The sequence below is a fragment of the Micromesistius poutassou genome, assembly GCF_964030765.1.
Source record: "Micromesistius poutassou genome assembly, chromosome: 7".
Taxonomy (NCBI): domain Eukaryota; kingdom Metazoa; phylum Chordata; class Actinopteri; order Gadiformes; family Gadidae; genus Micromesistius; species Micromesistius poutassou.
In genome coordinates this window covers 4,834,517-4,849,996 of record NC_140277.1, presented here as the reverse complement: position 1 = coordinate 4,849,996, position 15,480 = coordinate 4,834,517, and the positions used below count along the sequence as shown (strand labels likewise).

The 15,480-nt window shown below is 43.5% G+C and overlaps 2 protein-coding genes across 3 annotated transcripts in view; both read left to right on the top strand.

Moving 5' to 3' along the window:
• Positions 1–7,138, top strand: part of LOC311350898 (sorbin and SH3 domain-containing protein 1-like) — a 35,225-nt gene extending 28,087 nt beyond the window's left edge. The window contains exons 22-25 of one of the 2 annotated variants that reach the window (XM_084470991.1): positions 561–656; positions 1,818–1,870; positions 2,555–2,661; positions 3,045–7,138. In XM_084470991.1, coding sequence (XP_084327117.1) covers positions 561–656; positions 1,818–1,870; positions 2,555–2,661; positions 3,045–3,112 — 324 coding nt within the window. In that variant the 3' untranslated portion in view covers positions 3,113–7,138. Of the gene's footprint in view, positions 1–560; positions 657–1,685; positions 1,871–2,554; positions 2,662–3,044 lie in introns of both variants that reach the window. The other variant, XM_084470990.1, reaches the window with a different exon arrangement.
• An 819-nt stretch (positions 7,139–7,957) lies between these two features.
• Positions 7,958–14,664, top strand: pdlim1 (PDZ and LIM domain 1 (elfin)). Its single transcript, XM_084470995.1, has 7 exons — positions 7,958–8,182; positions 8,980–9,131; positions 9,648–9,732; positions 12,028–12,212; positions 12,611–12,753; positions 13,151–13,268; positions 14,039–14,664. Exons 1-7 carry the CDS (start codon positions 8,090–8,092, stop codon positions 14,223–14,225), a joined length of 963 nt encoding a protein of 320 aa, XP_084327121.1. The 5' UTR covers positions 7,958–8,089; the 3' UTR covers positions 14,226–14,664.
• Positions 14,665–15,480: the final 816 nt, after the last annotated feature.

Sequence of the window (15,480 nt, the reverse complement as noted above, 5' to 3'; positions counted from 1 at the left end):
ATCGGTGCGACGGCGGGTGTTTGGTTTTTTGTGTCACGTTTGGGTTCCCCTCAGATGCAGTTGTGTGCAGCAACCCCCACCTCACAAAAGGCTTAGGATGAAGTGGACTTGACACAGAGTTGACTTAACTGGTTGTTGCGAGCAATATTCTCTCCATTGATGGGATTATTTTAGGAGCATGACGTTGTGTGTGCACCACTAACTTGTCGAAAGACATATTACCCGGTTTGCTGTAAGCAACAGGCAGTTTGAACGATGTTTGCCACTGTTTTTTGCACTTGGGTGATTTTGTTTGTATGAAGTCCTTGCACGTTTTTTGACGTTTCCAGGAACTCACGTCTCGAGGTGTGAAAAGGGGTTTTCACAAACCTGTTTTCCCTAACGCATGACAAACATAAGAATTTTACGACAAATATGTCAAATTTTTGCATCTTTTCCAACAGCCGGTGTGGTGCCGACCTGCAACGTGTGGACGCTTGTTATATTCTGTTCGAGGTCTGTACATTTCTAACAGGAAGAACTGTTGGTGACCTGTGTGTCCTTCTCTCTGTCCCTTCCAGCCACTGAAGAGTGAGATGGACTACCACGGGAGGACCTCCAGGAGCCCTGTCATGTTGTTTGACATCCAGGATAACAACAACGCTAACTCGTTTGCGGTAAGATGCTAACCCCTGATTGCGCTGGGCAATAATTCAATATTATCTTCCTTGAACGGTATTGTATCTCATGAAAGGAAGACATTGTGTTTTTATGATGCCCCGTTTTATAGTCAAAATTAATGACGATGAGAAGCTATGCATTTCAATTGATCAAATATGAGGAATGGAACTTCAGTGGGAAAGGAAAACATGTTTTATTCCGATACCATACTTTAAATTTTCAGTTGGACTGTTGAGAATGTTTATTTGAATTAATAAGCACATAAGCACATCGTGATATTTAGTGGTAGCGTGTTAAATACCCCATAATGATCCTGATACCCCTGACGTAATGGAGCCCTGCAAGCGATTGGGAGATGTACAAACCCGGCCTGATGTATAGAATTTGTCATGGAGATAAACACCTCGACAGTAAACATATCATGACATTACTTAACTCTGTAACCGCATCAACCTTACCAATCCATGTAACACATCAAACTTCATCAAACTCAGTCTCTTCCTTCTGTCTCCTTTATCTCAAATGATAAGACGTGTAATCTCCTTGATTTCGTAACCTCGACCTTTGTGTCTTAATACTGCAAACTGCATGCCAGGGTTTCCTCATCTGTCAACTAATATTTCATGTTTTCTGTACATCCTATATGCACTCACTCTGGCGTTCTGCTGCCTCGCGGCTCCTGCCCCCGGGCTCCTCCACCCAACCACCATCTGTGCCGCTCCGCCCGGCCTCTTACGGACCACTTCCTTTCCCTGCCTCTCCACTTAACTCCTGGATCGACTTCCTGTATCGCCTGCCTCGTCTAACTCTTCACCCCTCTCACCTCACCCCGCCCACCCCCCCCCTGCTGCCCCCTGCACACACCTCCCCCATCTCCCTGACCCCCCCCCCTCTGTCTCATGTGGCCCCACGTGGGCGACTTGCTGTCTCACATTTCTAAACCTCCCCCCCCCACGCAACCACCCACCCACCCACCCCAAAACCCACCCACCACCACCAACACCACTACCACCTCCTGCCACTAGGAGGCGGTGTGTAACGAGATCATGAATATAGCCGAGACCTCGGTCAGGTACTGCAGCAACCTGTCCCACCCCCATGACTCTGTCGGCAGACTGCCCCCCCACCCCAGTAAACAGTCTCTCATCATTTCGCAGCAACCCCACTCCCACAGCAGCAGTCCGGAGCCAGGCCGTCTGAGCTGTGGAATGTGAGTATGGAGCCGTCACACTGGACCCGGACGCATGGACACGCAAACACACGCACGCAGACGCACGCACCGCACATGCATATATAAAGTACATAGACACGCATGCTCACACACATGCACACACAAACACACACACACACACACACACACACTTGCGCATACGCACGCACACGCACGCATATGCACACACATGCACACACATACACATGCACACACAGACACACAGTACATATGACTAATAGTCACAGAGAAAGTCGGGCACACATGCATAGGCGGAACAAAACTGCCTTGACACAGACTACTGATGCCAAATTAAATCCATTCAGTCGTTCATCATCCATTCAGTTTTCCTGGCACGTCAACTCATTGCGTTACGCAATAATGTTCAAGCAGTTCTCAGGAATTTTAAAAGATGATTGAATTATGCAATTTACTTTGTCCCTTTCTGGAAAATTGGGAGCGACGTGTGGTGACACAGCTCTCTATTCAAGTGTTACGACACGCCATCGCTTAAAAAATCAGCCGACGGGGACATGAAGCGGCACATTGTCGTCGTGTACGACCCTCCCTCCATCTTGTTTTCCTCTGTCCCTAATGTAAAACACACTCCTTCATGTCGCAAAGGAAATGTTTCACGTCTTGTAACTGACCCCCCCCCGCTTCCCCGCTCCATCCTGCCGGCAGTTTCCAGGCATTGTACACGTACGTGCCACAGAACGAGGACGAGCTGGAGCTGAAGGAGGGAGACCTCGTCAGCGTCATGGAGAAGTGTGACGACGGCTGGTTTGTCGGTACGTGCTCGCAGGGCATCCCCCGTACATTGTTGCTATAGGATGAAGGCAGAGGGTGGATTGTAGAAGTATGGATCGAAAAAAAATAAGTCGCAGAGAGAGAGTTGTTGCTTCAATGTTGGCTGTTGACATAATACAAATTGTTACCCTCATAGCAGAATGGCCAGAGTCATATTTTAAGGTTCACCTTAAACCTTAAACCACCGTATTTAGTGATCAAAAAAATAAGTTAAATAGATGACTTAAGGCAGACATTGATTATGGAATGTAAAAAGCACTCTGATTGGCTTAAGATATAGCCAATGAGGCACAGTGAATCAACAGCGTTAGAAGAGTAGAGTTAGGTTTTAATATCACAATTTTTTCTTCTCTCCTCTCTACAGGTACGTCCAAGAGGACAAAACAGTTTGGAACCTTCCCGGGGAATTACGTGAAGGAGGTCAAATTGTAAACTTCAAAACGTTATTTTGTAATCAGGCTGTAACACTATGGTCGCCTTGTCAAACGTAGGAAGTCAGTACTATCTCGCATGACTGTTGGTTTAGAATAGTCACTCAGCCAGGGGTGAATCCATAGGCCTTGGGAAGTGTTCAGTTTGGTCTGAGGAATGTTCTAGAGAATCTAATGCACGAGGATGAGGGGGGGAGGATGAGAGACAGAGACTGCGGTGGTTGGCTCACTGCCCAAACCTCAAGTGTGTGTGTGGTGTGTACGCCTTCAGGGCAATGCACACGCCGTGTGACAGTGTTGTTTGACAAAGTCACTATCGATTTGCAGTACAAAGGGTCTAGGCCTTGTTTTTCAGAGTAATATATGATCTCCTAGCGATTGCGTCGCACCTCAGTTAAGGAACGGTGACGAGGCAGTGAATGGATGTAGGAGCGTGGCTTGTCTCCTGAGGCTCAGGGGATAGTTAAAAAAAAGTGTTTGTGTGATGTAGGAATGGAGCCGTCTGTCATAAGCTACCTTTCAGGGACAGAGGTGTTGGCGAATAATTAGCAGTGTGTGGCACAAGTTATATATCTGGTTATTTAAATGACAGTTGATCCGGTAGGAATGCTTTTCAATGAAAACCTGATAGCTGTCTGCGTTTTTAGACAGACGCACTATACATACACTAAACATCTATAATTTATGACGAGGCACATACTTGGACAGAGTCCAACATACCAGAAATTTCTGTTCACTTTGAGCGAACGTAATGGCTTCCACAATATTTTTAAACTAGCGTTATCGTGGGAAAATACAGAATAGAGTGAAAGAGACGACCCTCAAGTAATCTTTTTTTACTATCAATATAATTCTTTTTGGCTTATTTTGAAAAACAATCGTCCAAATGCTTCCATTACCATTTCAGTATTGCCTTGGATCTTAAGTTGTTTTTTTCTCAGTATCTTTGTGGCTATGTGCAAGTAACACACAACATGGTGAAACATTCAACTAACTTCGAAATGAAGATTTAAGGTATGAAGGATTGACATGCCTATTGTCTATATTAGTAAAACACCTCTTTTCAGCTGTCTGCCGCCTATTTTTCCTTCCTCTCCTTCCTATAAATAGAGGTCACGTGGGGTTATCCTGCAAGGTAGCGAATGGCAGAGAGGCGTGGCAGAGAGGCTATCCTGGCTCTAGTGCAACCGCAGGACAGGCGTGGTGATATCTCACTTCCTGTTTGGTAATTTGGAGCAAACCCACCCTCACATTCTCCGCCCACACAACGAAACAGCAGAATAATCTTGTGTCGTGTCATGACACTAACACAGTTAACCCCAATCAGCTCATAGCTGAATATAGAGGGACTTTAACAACTTAAGCTTCATACCAATTATTTAAATCTATATTGGAATGTCCTTACTGCAGAACTGTCCCTGTTACACCTTCAGGGCATGGACACCTGCACTGAGGTGTTCGGAGGCTGTCCAGTAGAAGGTGTTTGTGAGCAATGAGTACCTCTGGGCTCTTTAACAAAGGCTCTGGTGGGCTCGTTTTCCATGAGCTACAGCTGAACAGACAACATCGGTTTAAAGTTACACAATTAGGTGGTTTGCGTTCCTCAGAGGTCAGTACAAACCTACTGGGCTGCCGATGTTAATGGGCTTCAGATGCACTTGTTACGGCATAAGACATAGTTGTGTAGACATAATGTTGTGTCTATGTGGACAGAAGTGTGTTCCACTCCTACAATCACCTCCTTTCTGTAACATGGGCAACACAGACTGCCCTGCGTTGGTTCAGATACTTGATTTATATTGTGGCTACTTGTGAAAGTCAATTCACATAGTATTTCATAGTTGTCTTGTCACACAATCGTTAGAATCCTTTGTCTCGACTGCCAGTGTGTAACATTTTCAAACAAAATCAGCTGCCCTGTTGGACTGTGTTGAGGACAGTTAATAATGTTTATTATTAACTTAACAGCAAACCCCCCAATATTTGTATGGGAGTTTTGGTAGCGAGCATGTCTTTTATATCATTTACATTTGTCTGGTATAATTTACATTTGTTTGGTCCTAGAATGACTCAAAAGACAATTACATATTTTCTGCATATAAAACCATCATATATATTTTTTTTTCCATTGTGAATACAGGGCATAAAACAGCATTATCAGGTCCCATAACAGGTACCACACATCCAAATAGATCCTCTTACAACAATAATACCGACTACTGTGCATATTATTTCACTATTTTCAATCGCAATCCTTGTAATCAATCGGATCAATATCATGTACTGTGACGTGTCCTCCACAGTAGACGATGTCTCCTGGCTGGGTTTAACTTGTTAAGTGTACACACATGTCTTGCCAGTGCCACAGCGGAAGAAAGGGTTTTTTGACTGGTTTAGCATACTTTGGACTTTGAAACTCTGACAGTGTCTCTATGGTCCTGTGTTTTGTACTTCCTTTCTATGTTGAGCCTCAGACTAGATGCATTTTATCACGAGAAAAGATACAGGGTCTGTTTGTGAAAGACTAGTGCTAACCTGTATGTATTATTCAAGCCTTTGTATAAAAGAAATACATACAAACAGCCAGACTACAGCATGTCTCCAATCAATATAATTATGATTTAATAGAGAAATTAAGATTTGCAATTAAGAAAAATAAAAATGGAAAATGTTGTTTAACACACAGTAGATGTGTGTGAATCATATGCTTTTATTTATTCTATTTGAATATGTACGCTACAGTTGTGCAGTGATGATAAACATAGACCTCGTAGGAATATGCTTTGACGCTGTGCGTGGCTACTATTTGATCGACTTTAAATTAAACACAATTAGTACATCAAGGCAGAGGCGGTGGCCATCCCTCCAGTCTTGAAGTGTCTTTGTTTTCGTAGAGATCAGTGCTAACTTTAATCACCATCGTCACTCACTCATCAAGAGAAATGTCTTCCTACTCCGATAAACACATACATTTACAGGCTAACCCGTGTGACATCACTGTGAGCAGAAGGTATAGCGTGTTACACCACAAGGCAGACGTTTGATTTATTTGGGTTGTTTTATAGTTTGTTTCCATGGCAGATTAGGACATGTTTCATTCCTGCGTGATTGCAGGTTTAATGGTGTTCTAACAATGTGCTAATAGTGTGGGAGTCCTGTGTGTTTAGGCCTTCTCCCATCATGCCAATGACTGTTCCGATGGCTTTTTGTCCATTTCCTAACCGAGCACTATTTAAAAGGAAGCAGGCTTGCTCTATCTCACAGCACACGATGGCGTTTGACTTAAATATACGGCAGCAGGCAACTTGTTTTGTCGTAGCTCTCCAGACCATTCGATCTAAAAGGGTGTCATATTGTAGGATGTATGAATGTATGAATATATGAATGTCTGGCAGTGTACACACACACACACAATATGTAAAAAATATATATATCAGATCTTTCACTTTGAATGAACATTCAAAATATTGAGTGGCATGGCAAAATAAAGATTGTAAATATGTAAAAAAAAAAGATGTGATGTGAAGAGATGGGAAATTCAGTTTGAGTTCGCTGTTGGTTGTACAAGTTTTTTTTTTACCTTAAGGATGATGGATAAAGCACATAGTGACGCATTGTTGAGCACAGAAGTATGATGCAAATGAACACTGCATTGCCATTTGTGAAGACTGCATTGCCTTATGTTAACAAAGTTGTGCCTCAGTTTCATTCAGTTCAACGTTTTTCGACTATGATTGAAATGTATCCACGACTTATGACGATGATAACATTGTTTTGATCCATTATCCTAGTTTATGTGATAGGGAGACATTACTAAAAAAAATAAAACAACATGTCATTATACTGTGCAAGTGTGACACAATGCTTCAAGTTAATGATAAATAGACATAAGAATGGATTTCCTTGTTTGCCTAAACACACAGCTGGTTGGGTTCGTTTGCTTCAATTTGCAGTGTTGTTTCATTGATTACATTAAAATAAATATATTACTATACATTGCTGTGGTTTCAATGTTATGCAATATTTAATAAACCATACAAAATTTCTTGGATATCCTCTGTGTTGTTCTCCAGTAAAGAGTCTGGATTTAATTTGTTCTGTCTAGTAATTGTTATGAAGAAAATGTTTAATTATATATCTAATAATAGGTCATATAGGCTTCCTGGTTAAATATAATAAATTATTACTCTTATCATTTCATGGTCATTTGGGTTGGGCATAAAAATGTAGTTTAAATACATTTGCCTTTTACAAAAGCATTAAAGTCAAACTATTTAACTTATTTGAGTAGTATACAAACTATCATTTAGCAAGTTAGAATGAATAACTTATGGATTATGTAATGTGATTACAAAGCTAATATTCACGTTCCTAGATATGTGTCTCATATGGTAGTAAAGCAATGGCAAGGCTACAAATAAAAGTTCTAACCCTAAACCTAAATTGATTCTGATGGTTAATTAATTAATCAAGCAAAAAATAAACTAATTCCAGGTTCAAATAGATAGATAGATTAAATATGTTTAGACTAATGAGACCTACGATAGGATGAACTGTTATTCGGTATAGAGTTGACTCAGTTGAGGGGCTATTACGGTAAATGATGGGCAACCCTTTTTGTGCGTTTCTCATTCCATTCCCGCTGCCCTGTGCTGGCAGGAATGGGAGGTTCGGCACATTCCACGTCCTGGGATCTGCTTCTACCATACATGGTCAGGCCGCCTGGACGTGGTGACGTACTGGTAGATCTCTACACTCCTAAGCAAACATTGGCGCTCACTCTTATCAGCGTGGAAACTTCAAAAAACTATTTGTCAAACTTCACCAGACTCGCCCCTCCCCTTGAGCATCAGAGCAGGGCAGCAAGCCCCGACTGAAAACTTTCGCCTACTGTTTAGTGTAGCAGCACATGTCACTCAGTCTGTGAGGAAGTGAGCTGGGAATTTCACATTGACGAACCTCCGAATCCTTTCTCAACATGCCGATCCGAGTGGTAATGGAAGGTCCTGGACCTTGGGGGTTCCGTCTGGTCGGAGGGAAGGACTTCGAGCAACCGCTGACTATTTCGAGGGTACGTGTTTTATGCAGGAGTGTGTAACTTTGTTATAAACTGAGACAATAGCGGGCCGTCCAAGGCGATCTTAACGTTATCCCATTGTCTTTGTTAAAAAGAAGATGCGATAAAACAATAGATTGATGGTTACTTTGCTGTAACGAAGAAGTCGTGTTTCAAAATATAACTTTAGGTATATTATGGGGAGACAACAGTTAAAGTTATACTTGTACTACCTAAACTCAGTCCAAACCGTCATCCCATGGCATTTAGGATGAAAAGGCTGCGAAGAGTTGCATTAACACTATCTTTTAACACTTTTTGCCACTACACTGTTGAAATGTGACTTTTGTGTTTGTTGCTTAAGCAGAAATACTTCTGTTTTCACTGTCTTTGTGGTTGCTACCTTTTTTTTTTTTTTTTAGAAGGCCTATATAATACCGCAGTGGTCATTTCATTCTGCTCCACCCATGGCCCAACAAATCGGCCTTTCCCCTACCACCAGAGACCCCTTTAGCCTTCCTGATATGATCAAGAATCTGAAGTTTTCAGAGGCGTGTCCCAGCATGTGCCCCTGACTTCTACACACCCTTCAGCTCTCACCTTTTCCTCCCTCCTCGCTTCCTCATGCAGTAAAACGCCTCCTCCCTGTGTTTAGTGTAAATAACCCTGGTTGATTAAGTGCCACTGTGCCAAGTGGCGTTCAAGCTGAAAGACTTCCTTGTTCAGTTAGGAACAACCTTAGCCCTTCACTCACCGTCCTATGACAATAAAGGCCGTGGCTATTTCTGTATGTCTGTGTGTTTGTGCCATAGGTCACACCTGGTAGTAAAGCAGCACAGGCCGATCTGTGCATCGGCGATATGATCCTGGCGATTGACGGGGAGGCCACACAACACATGACACATTTGCAAGCCCAGAATAAGATCAAGGGCTGCGTGGATGAGATGGCGCTGTCTGTGGACCGGTATGTCGGATGCTTACGTACCGGCTCTTTTTGAGTCTGATTGGCACAGCCTTGGGCCAAAGACACAATACGAGTAACCAGAGCGGACTCAGCCATGGTACAGCTGTGGAGGGAGGGAGGGAGGGAGCATTCCAGCCCAACCAGCTTTTGACATAGTTGTATTTGTGTGCAGAAAACTGCTTTTTAATCGAGTACAGTAGCGTCTGGGTGGGCAGTTGGAAGCTATTCATTTTTTAGAAGAGAAGTATGGTTTGTATTATCTGGGTTAACGTGTTTACAGGTGCTCCTAAAAACATATTATCATGTTGTACACGGGTGTATGAATGATGGTTCATTCAGCTTGGGATAAAACAGGAAATCCAAAAAGTAGCTTTCAAGAACATATTAGCTGATCTCATATGCAGACTATGTTAGTGGTTAGTCTAAGTACATTCCAAGACGATGGTCCAGCCTTTTTTCTTTTTTAGCTTTTCTTTGTTGAAACCCTCTGTGTCTCAACCCTAACCTCTGTTTCAGGTCAGAAACCAAATTGTGGTCTCCGCTTTCCTCTGAAGAAGGGAAAGCAAATCCATACAAGATGAATCTTGCCTCAGAACCACAGGTTTGTGCTTGTGCTTGTGTGTGTGTGTGTGTGTGTGTGTGTGTGTGTGTGTGTGTGTGTGTGTGTGTGTGTGTGTGTGTGTGTGTGTGTGTGTGTGTGTGTGTGTGTGTGTGTGTGTGTGTGTGTGTGTGTGTGTGTGTGTGTGTGAGAATCGTTTTATCTTTGTGTCTTCATGTTTGTGTCCGTATGAGTTTGTGTGGGTCCATGACTGTGTGCGTGTGTGTGTGGCGGTATTTGTGTGTATGTGTGTGCTGTCTCAATATTCAATCTGTTAGTGCTTCAACCGTTGGAAGTTACAGATCCTCAGTTTTCAAATTTCTAATTAATTATATTGTGAAAATGCAACCGTTAGCCAGTTATTGTACAGCTCAACACATTCCGTAACTTTCTAACAATAAAGGTGTGTGTGTGTGTGTGTGTGTGTGTGTGTGTGTGTGTGTGTGTGTGTGTGTGTGTGTGTGTGTGTGTGTGTGTGTGTGTGCGTGTGCGTGCGGGGGCGAGGTCGCGAGGCCTCAAGCCCTGGTGCCCAGTGCCAACTATGAAGTCATTGTTTACCTCGCCAACAGGAGGTATCCTAGGAGACGCTAGTTTATCATCCAAGCGCTGACGCCAGACTCAGTTCCTGCCCCGCTAAGTGGAAAGAATGAGGACATGAAGTGTGCATTCATGTAGGAAACTGTGTGGTGTGAGTGTGTGTGTGTGTGTGTGTGTGTGTGTACATTTTTGTGCACGCGCAAGTCCTGGTGACCACTGCTTTCACATTTCACCCATGAAGTTGTCTGCTTTCGCTCACTTGTTTCAAACGTGCTTTGTGCACTTTTCACTTCTCCATGTGTCGGTGTGAACAGACCCTTTTTCAGTCATCAATACATCACAGCACTAGCTGGAGGAACATACAAATAGCAGGGCACACAAACTATCCACACTATGTCATCTTGCACTGTTGTTGAGTGCTAGAGTTAAGGTGTTGTCCGTTGAAGGTATAGATATGTGACTACAGTTTGTCATGTCCACCCAATCAGACATGAGGGAACTAGGAAGAACAGGTGATTCATCTTGTAAAGCAAATTAGCTTAGAGAGTTAAAATATGACCAGAGACAATAGATACTAAAGTATGACCGGAGACAATAGATACTCTATGATGGATAATATAACAATGAAGTGAAGTTGATCTTTGTCAAACTCTTTCAACTGAGAGAGGTAGGTCACTTTATCCCACCATGCAAGTGCAGTTCTCTGTTAAGATATAGCCATTTTCTCTTTTTACAATAAACATAATAATAACGCACTGTTTTGCATACTACTGTAAATTTGTTTTACAGCAAGGTTGTTACAGGAAGGACCATTTAGGACCATCATTACTAATAACTGGCTGGATTAAAGACTAAGGGAAAACATCATGCTTTCAACTTGAAATTACATTGCTAAACATATTCAGATAAACGTTTTAAAGAAAAACCTAAAATCCTGTGTTTGCTACGCATTCAAGGATTTTTCTGCCTCAGAAAAAAAGCCCCTCCAACAAAATAATGTTTTTGTTCATAACAGAAAAGGGGTCTAAACACTGCTGCCGCTGACGAATATCATGAGATTGGCCACAGGTTCAACTAGTGTAATACATTTTTGATCAGTTTGCTTAGATTAGTAGCTCTACATCAAAAAGGCCTGTAGTCCTGAAACTGTATCGTCTGATGCCTAAAGCATGGGAGAAATATTCAAAGGCTTTTCCTTGTTTTTCCTCTGTTAAGCATGAGCTAACCTCAATGGTATTTTTTATGTGCTCATGTTTTCATGCAGTGCATGTCTGAGGATTTTGTGTCTTGTGTACGTTTGAAGAACTGTAGTTGGTCATTTTCATTTCAGGAATAGAATCTGTAGTCCGACATTACGTTTGTTTCCAATTCTAGAGAACCGTTTGAAGCCTTCACATGCTCTGTGAAAGAGGGCTATTTTTGATATGAATTTAATAACATCATGGAAATTAGGTTACATAATTTTTTGTTTAGTTCTATTGGTCTGGCTTGTCATTCATCATCTTTTAAAGCACTCTGGTTATGTGAACTTTGGATGATGCCAAATCATTGATGCCAATAAATTTTTGCATTGACTATTCCTAACCGCAAGCATAGGTCAACAGTTAGTACTTAAGCGAATGGCTAGTGGCTGCGTGTTTCTCACTGTGTATCCACAAATCTCAACCAACTGTTGAGTGGATTAAAACAACAATTTTCATTTATTATTTTCCTATTTTTCCTTTTCCTTTTCCTTTCTGCCATTTTCCTACGCGACGACAGGAAGTCAAGGCCATTGGCTCGGCCCACAACCGCAGCGCCCTGCCGTTCGCGGCGTGCGGGTCCAAGGTCGTGAAGAGCCAGTACAACAACCCCGCCGGCCTCTACTCCTCCCAGAACATCAAGGACTTCAACTCGACCGTGGACGAGGTCAAAACCATCACTGATGCTGTGGAGCCCTGCAGTGTGTGAGTCGACCTTGTCGTTTCCTGTTTAAAACAAACTACACCCATCCAGGTACAGTCTCCAGGGGGGCGGATGGGGTGAGGGTCTGTGTGTATATGTGCGTGTGTGTCGCTCCATGCTTCCCTACAATCCCTTCGTGGGGCTGTAGAGGTAGTTCATAGCACCGCTCTCACAGAGAACTGTTCAAGGTGTTTCAGGTCACAACAATGTTGGAATAAATCTTTTTCCAAACAATAATATAATGTACGGTAAAATGTACAAGAAAAATATCTAGTATAACGTCCAACATTTTACTTAAGACACATTTCCTATATTTTTTCTTCATTATGTATCATTTATTTCTTATTCATTACTCGTTCTCTCTTCAACCGTACCCCTTCCCCGGCCCCATGGCCTGTAGACCCCAGGAGAGTCTGCCGTGTAGCCCACCGCAGGTCTTGGCCAACTCAGAGGTGTACAAGATGCTACAGGAGAACCAGGAGGCTGATGAGCCCCCGCGCCAGTCGGCCTCCTTCAAGGTCCTCCAGGAGATCCTGGAGACAGGTACCACGGCCGCGGCCCAGCTCCCTCCAGATTCACCTACTGCCCCCCACCCCACCCCCTCCATCCACATCCCATCATAATGTAATGAGGACACTGATCCCGGACCACTCCTGGCACAAGCACAGGGCGTCGCACGTTTTCCCCCCATCAGCAAAAGCTATAATGCAACATGAGATTTAAATTCCTACTCGCCGTTGATTAAGAGACGTCCACTGACGCTACTGACTTGCATACTAATCGCCCGATTCTCATGATGCAGCTAATAAAGTGTGTGTGTGTGTGTGTGTGTGTGTGTGTGTGTGTGTGTGTGTGTGTGTGTGTGTGTGTGTGTGTGTGTGTGTGTGTGTGTGTGTGTGTGTGTGTGTGTGTGTGTGTGTGTGTGTGTGTGTGTGTCTAGGTGATGGTGAAAAACCATCAGGGTTCAGGAGTGTGCGACCGCCGACGACGAAGATCGGGGCATCGCTGGGAAATGCAGACAAGTTGCCCATCTGTGACAAATGTGGCTCTGGGATTGTGTAAGTACCACATGATTGACCCAAATTCGCTATTTATGGGCAACAAGGAGATCTGTTTTATTTTAGGCTTGTTTTAATAGCCTTTTTCTTTTTTTCTTTTACAAGCATAGCGGCGTACAGCGTGTGAGTGCAGCGTAATTAAATGTCTTAGCCAGTAAGAGAGGGCCCTGTGGTGCAACCTGACCTACATTCCAGCCCTAGATATCTGCCATGAATCCTGCTGAGTCTTGATGCACCTGGAAGTGGGCCGGTGATGAAATACTGTGACGCAATAGGGAGAGAGAGAGGGGGGGGGGTGTGTTGTGGGGACTCTGTCTCTACCTTGTGGCCAGTTAGTGTTACTGAACAGAGGAGGAAGTGTTTCAGACAAGACGGGCAGGTGGTTGGAGAGTCTTGCTGAAGGCAGTCTTCGACTTTGAGGACTCCTGTGTCACACGATCAGTCACACAGAGACGGAGACTGTGAGAGGTCATTTATTTCCGAAACATTCTCGACTGCGCCACCACAAGACATATGTTGTATGGGTTTGCCTATTAAAGGAAGGACATTGAAAAAAGTCTAAGCACTCGTACATAAATGTATAATACAAACGGGTTATCATCAGTTAAACAGCCAAGCTCAGACCACCGCTAGAATGTCCTTCTGCTCCTCTTTCATTCAGCATCCCAAAGTCAAACTTTTCAAATGTTTTTGATTTGGTCTTGAGTGACTACATGCAGAGCCGTTGCAGGACTGCCCCTGAGTGTACACTTCTCCCTCCACCACTGCAGGGGCCTGGTGGTGAAGCTGCGGGATAAGTTCCGCCACCCGGAGTGCTACACCTGCACAGACTGCCAGGTCAACCTCAAGCAGAAGGGACATTTCTTTGTGGAAGACCAGATTTACTGCGAGAAGCATGCTCGCGAGCGGGTCACCCCACCAGAGGGCTATGATGTGGTCACTGTGTTCCCCAAGTAGAACCCCCTCCCCCCGCCCCCCCATCTCCATAGCGACGGACTGCACAACTAGGATACCATTAGATGATCCCAATAAATGGAACCCATGCTAGGTTTCGGAGACTATAAAACAGTCTTTTCTCCCCCTCTCAACACTCGCTGTTAAACAGGTTAAAAAAATGTTGATTTGCACATTCGCTTTGGTGTCTCATAAAGGACTGATGAATACTGTAAAATAGTAACGTTATTTGTAATCTACATGAAATCTTTGTGTTGCCCCAAAGCCTGGAGTCTAGTTCAATACAATTTTACTGTATGAATTACAATTAGGTGAATGTTTTTGTTTTAGTTGTGAATGTTGATTTCTCACTCCACATAATTCTGTATTTTCTCATCAATTGCAGAGTGAACAGTTTTTATTTTAAAATATCACTGCCAAATAAATGTTTTTCTGAACTCTTCTATTTGATTTGGTTAGCGTCTTTTGCCAAAGTTTCTCACCGGATGGGTGGAACGTTGTCAATAAGTGCAATATTGTTTAGAGATAACTTATCTTATTGAACAGTTTACTAATCCTAAATCTCTAAAATCCATTCAACAAATAAATCATAATCTGGCAACTGTCTTTAAAAGATAATCGTCAGCTAATGAAGTGTTTGCATGAATTAAGTGCAAAAATGTTGCACAATTAAACGTCAATAGTCGTTGATTGAAAAATAAAAGGTAAGAAGGACATGTTGGGGTTTTGCCCTTTGTTGACTGCAGACGAGCAGATTCCTCGGTTCAAATCCAGCCGCACATCAACGGGGCTCCCCTGACACGTCGGCGTGGAAGACACGGAGTCCCACGCACTGGAGTGCGCACTTGTTGGGCTCTCCAAATGGTCCATCATGTAAATACCTGCTGCTGACGGCCAGCAAGCCTCTTGCTGAAAATGACGTGGGGCGTGTTGTCCCGGCTGTTGGTGATGATCGGCCATCCTCAAAGTCTCTGTCAGTGCCCAGATGTAGTTGTGAGCGAAGCGCAAGGTTTCAATCTTGGTAAGCTTCGCGTCGTTGGGCAACATTGGTAGGATGCTCCTTAGGTCGTCCAGGGCAGAGTTCAGGTTGTGCATACGATTGCGCTCTCTGTCGTTGGCTTTCACTCTGCGTTTTCCCATGGGCCCGCGTGGTCCTGATGATTTGGAGCGAAGAGGCTTTTTAATGCAGGGTTTCGCCTTCCATCCACTTTGACTGGTGCGATGTCGACCAAGCTGTGTATTGAAATCATCTGGTGTG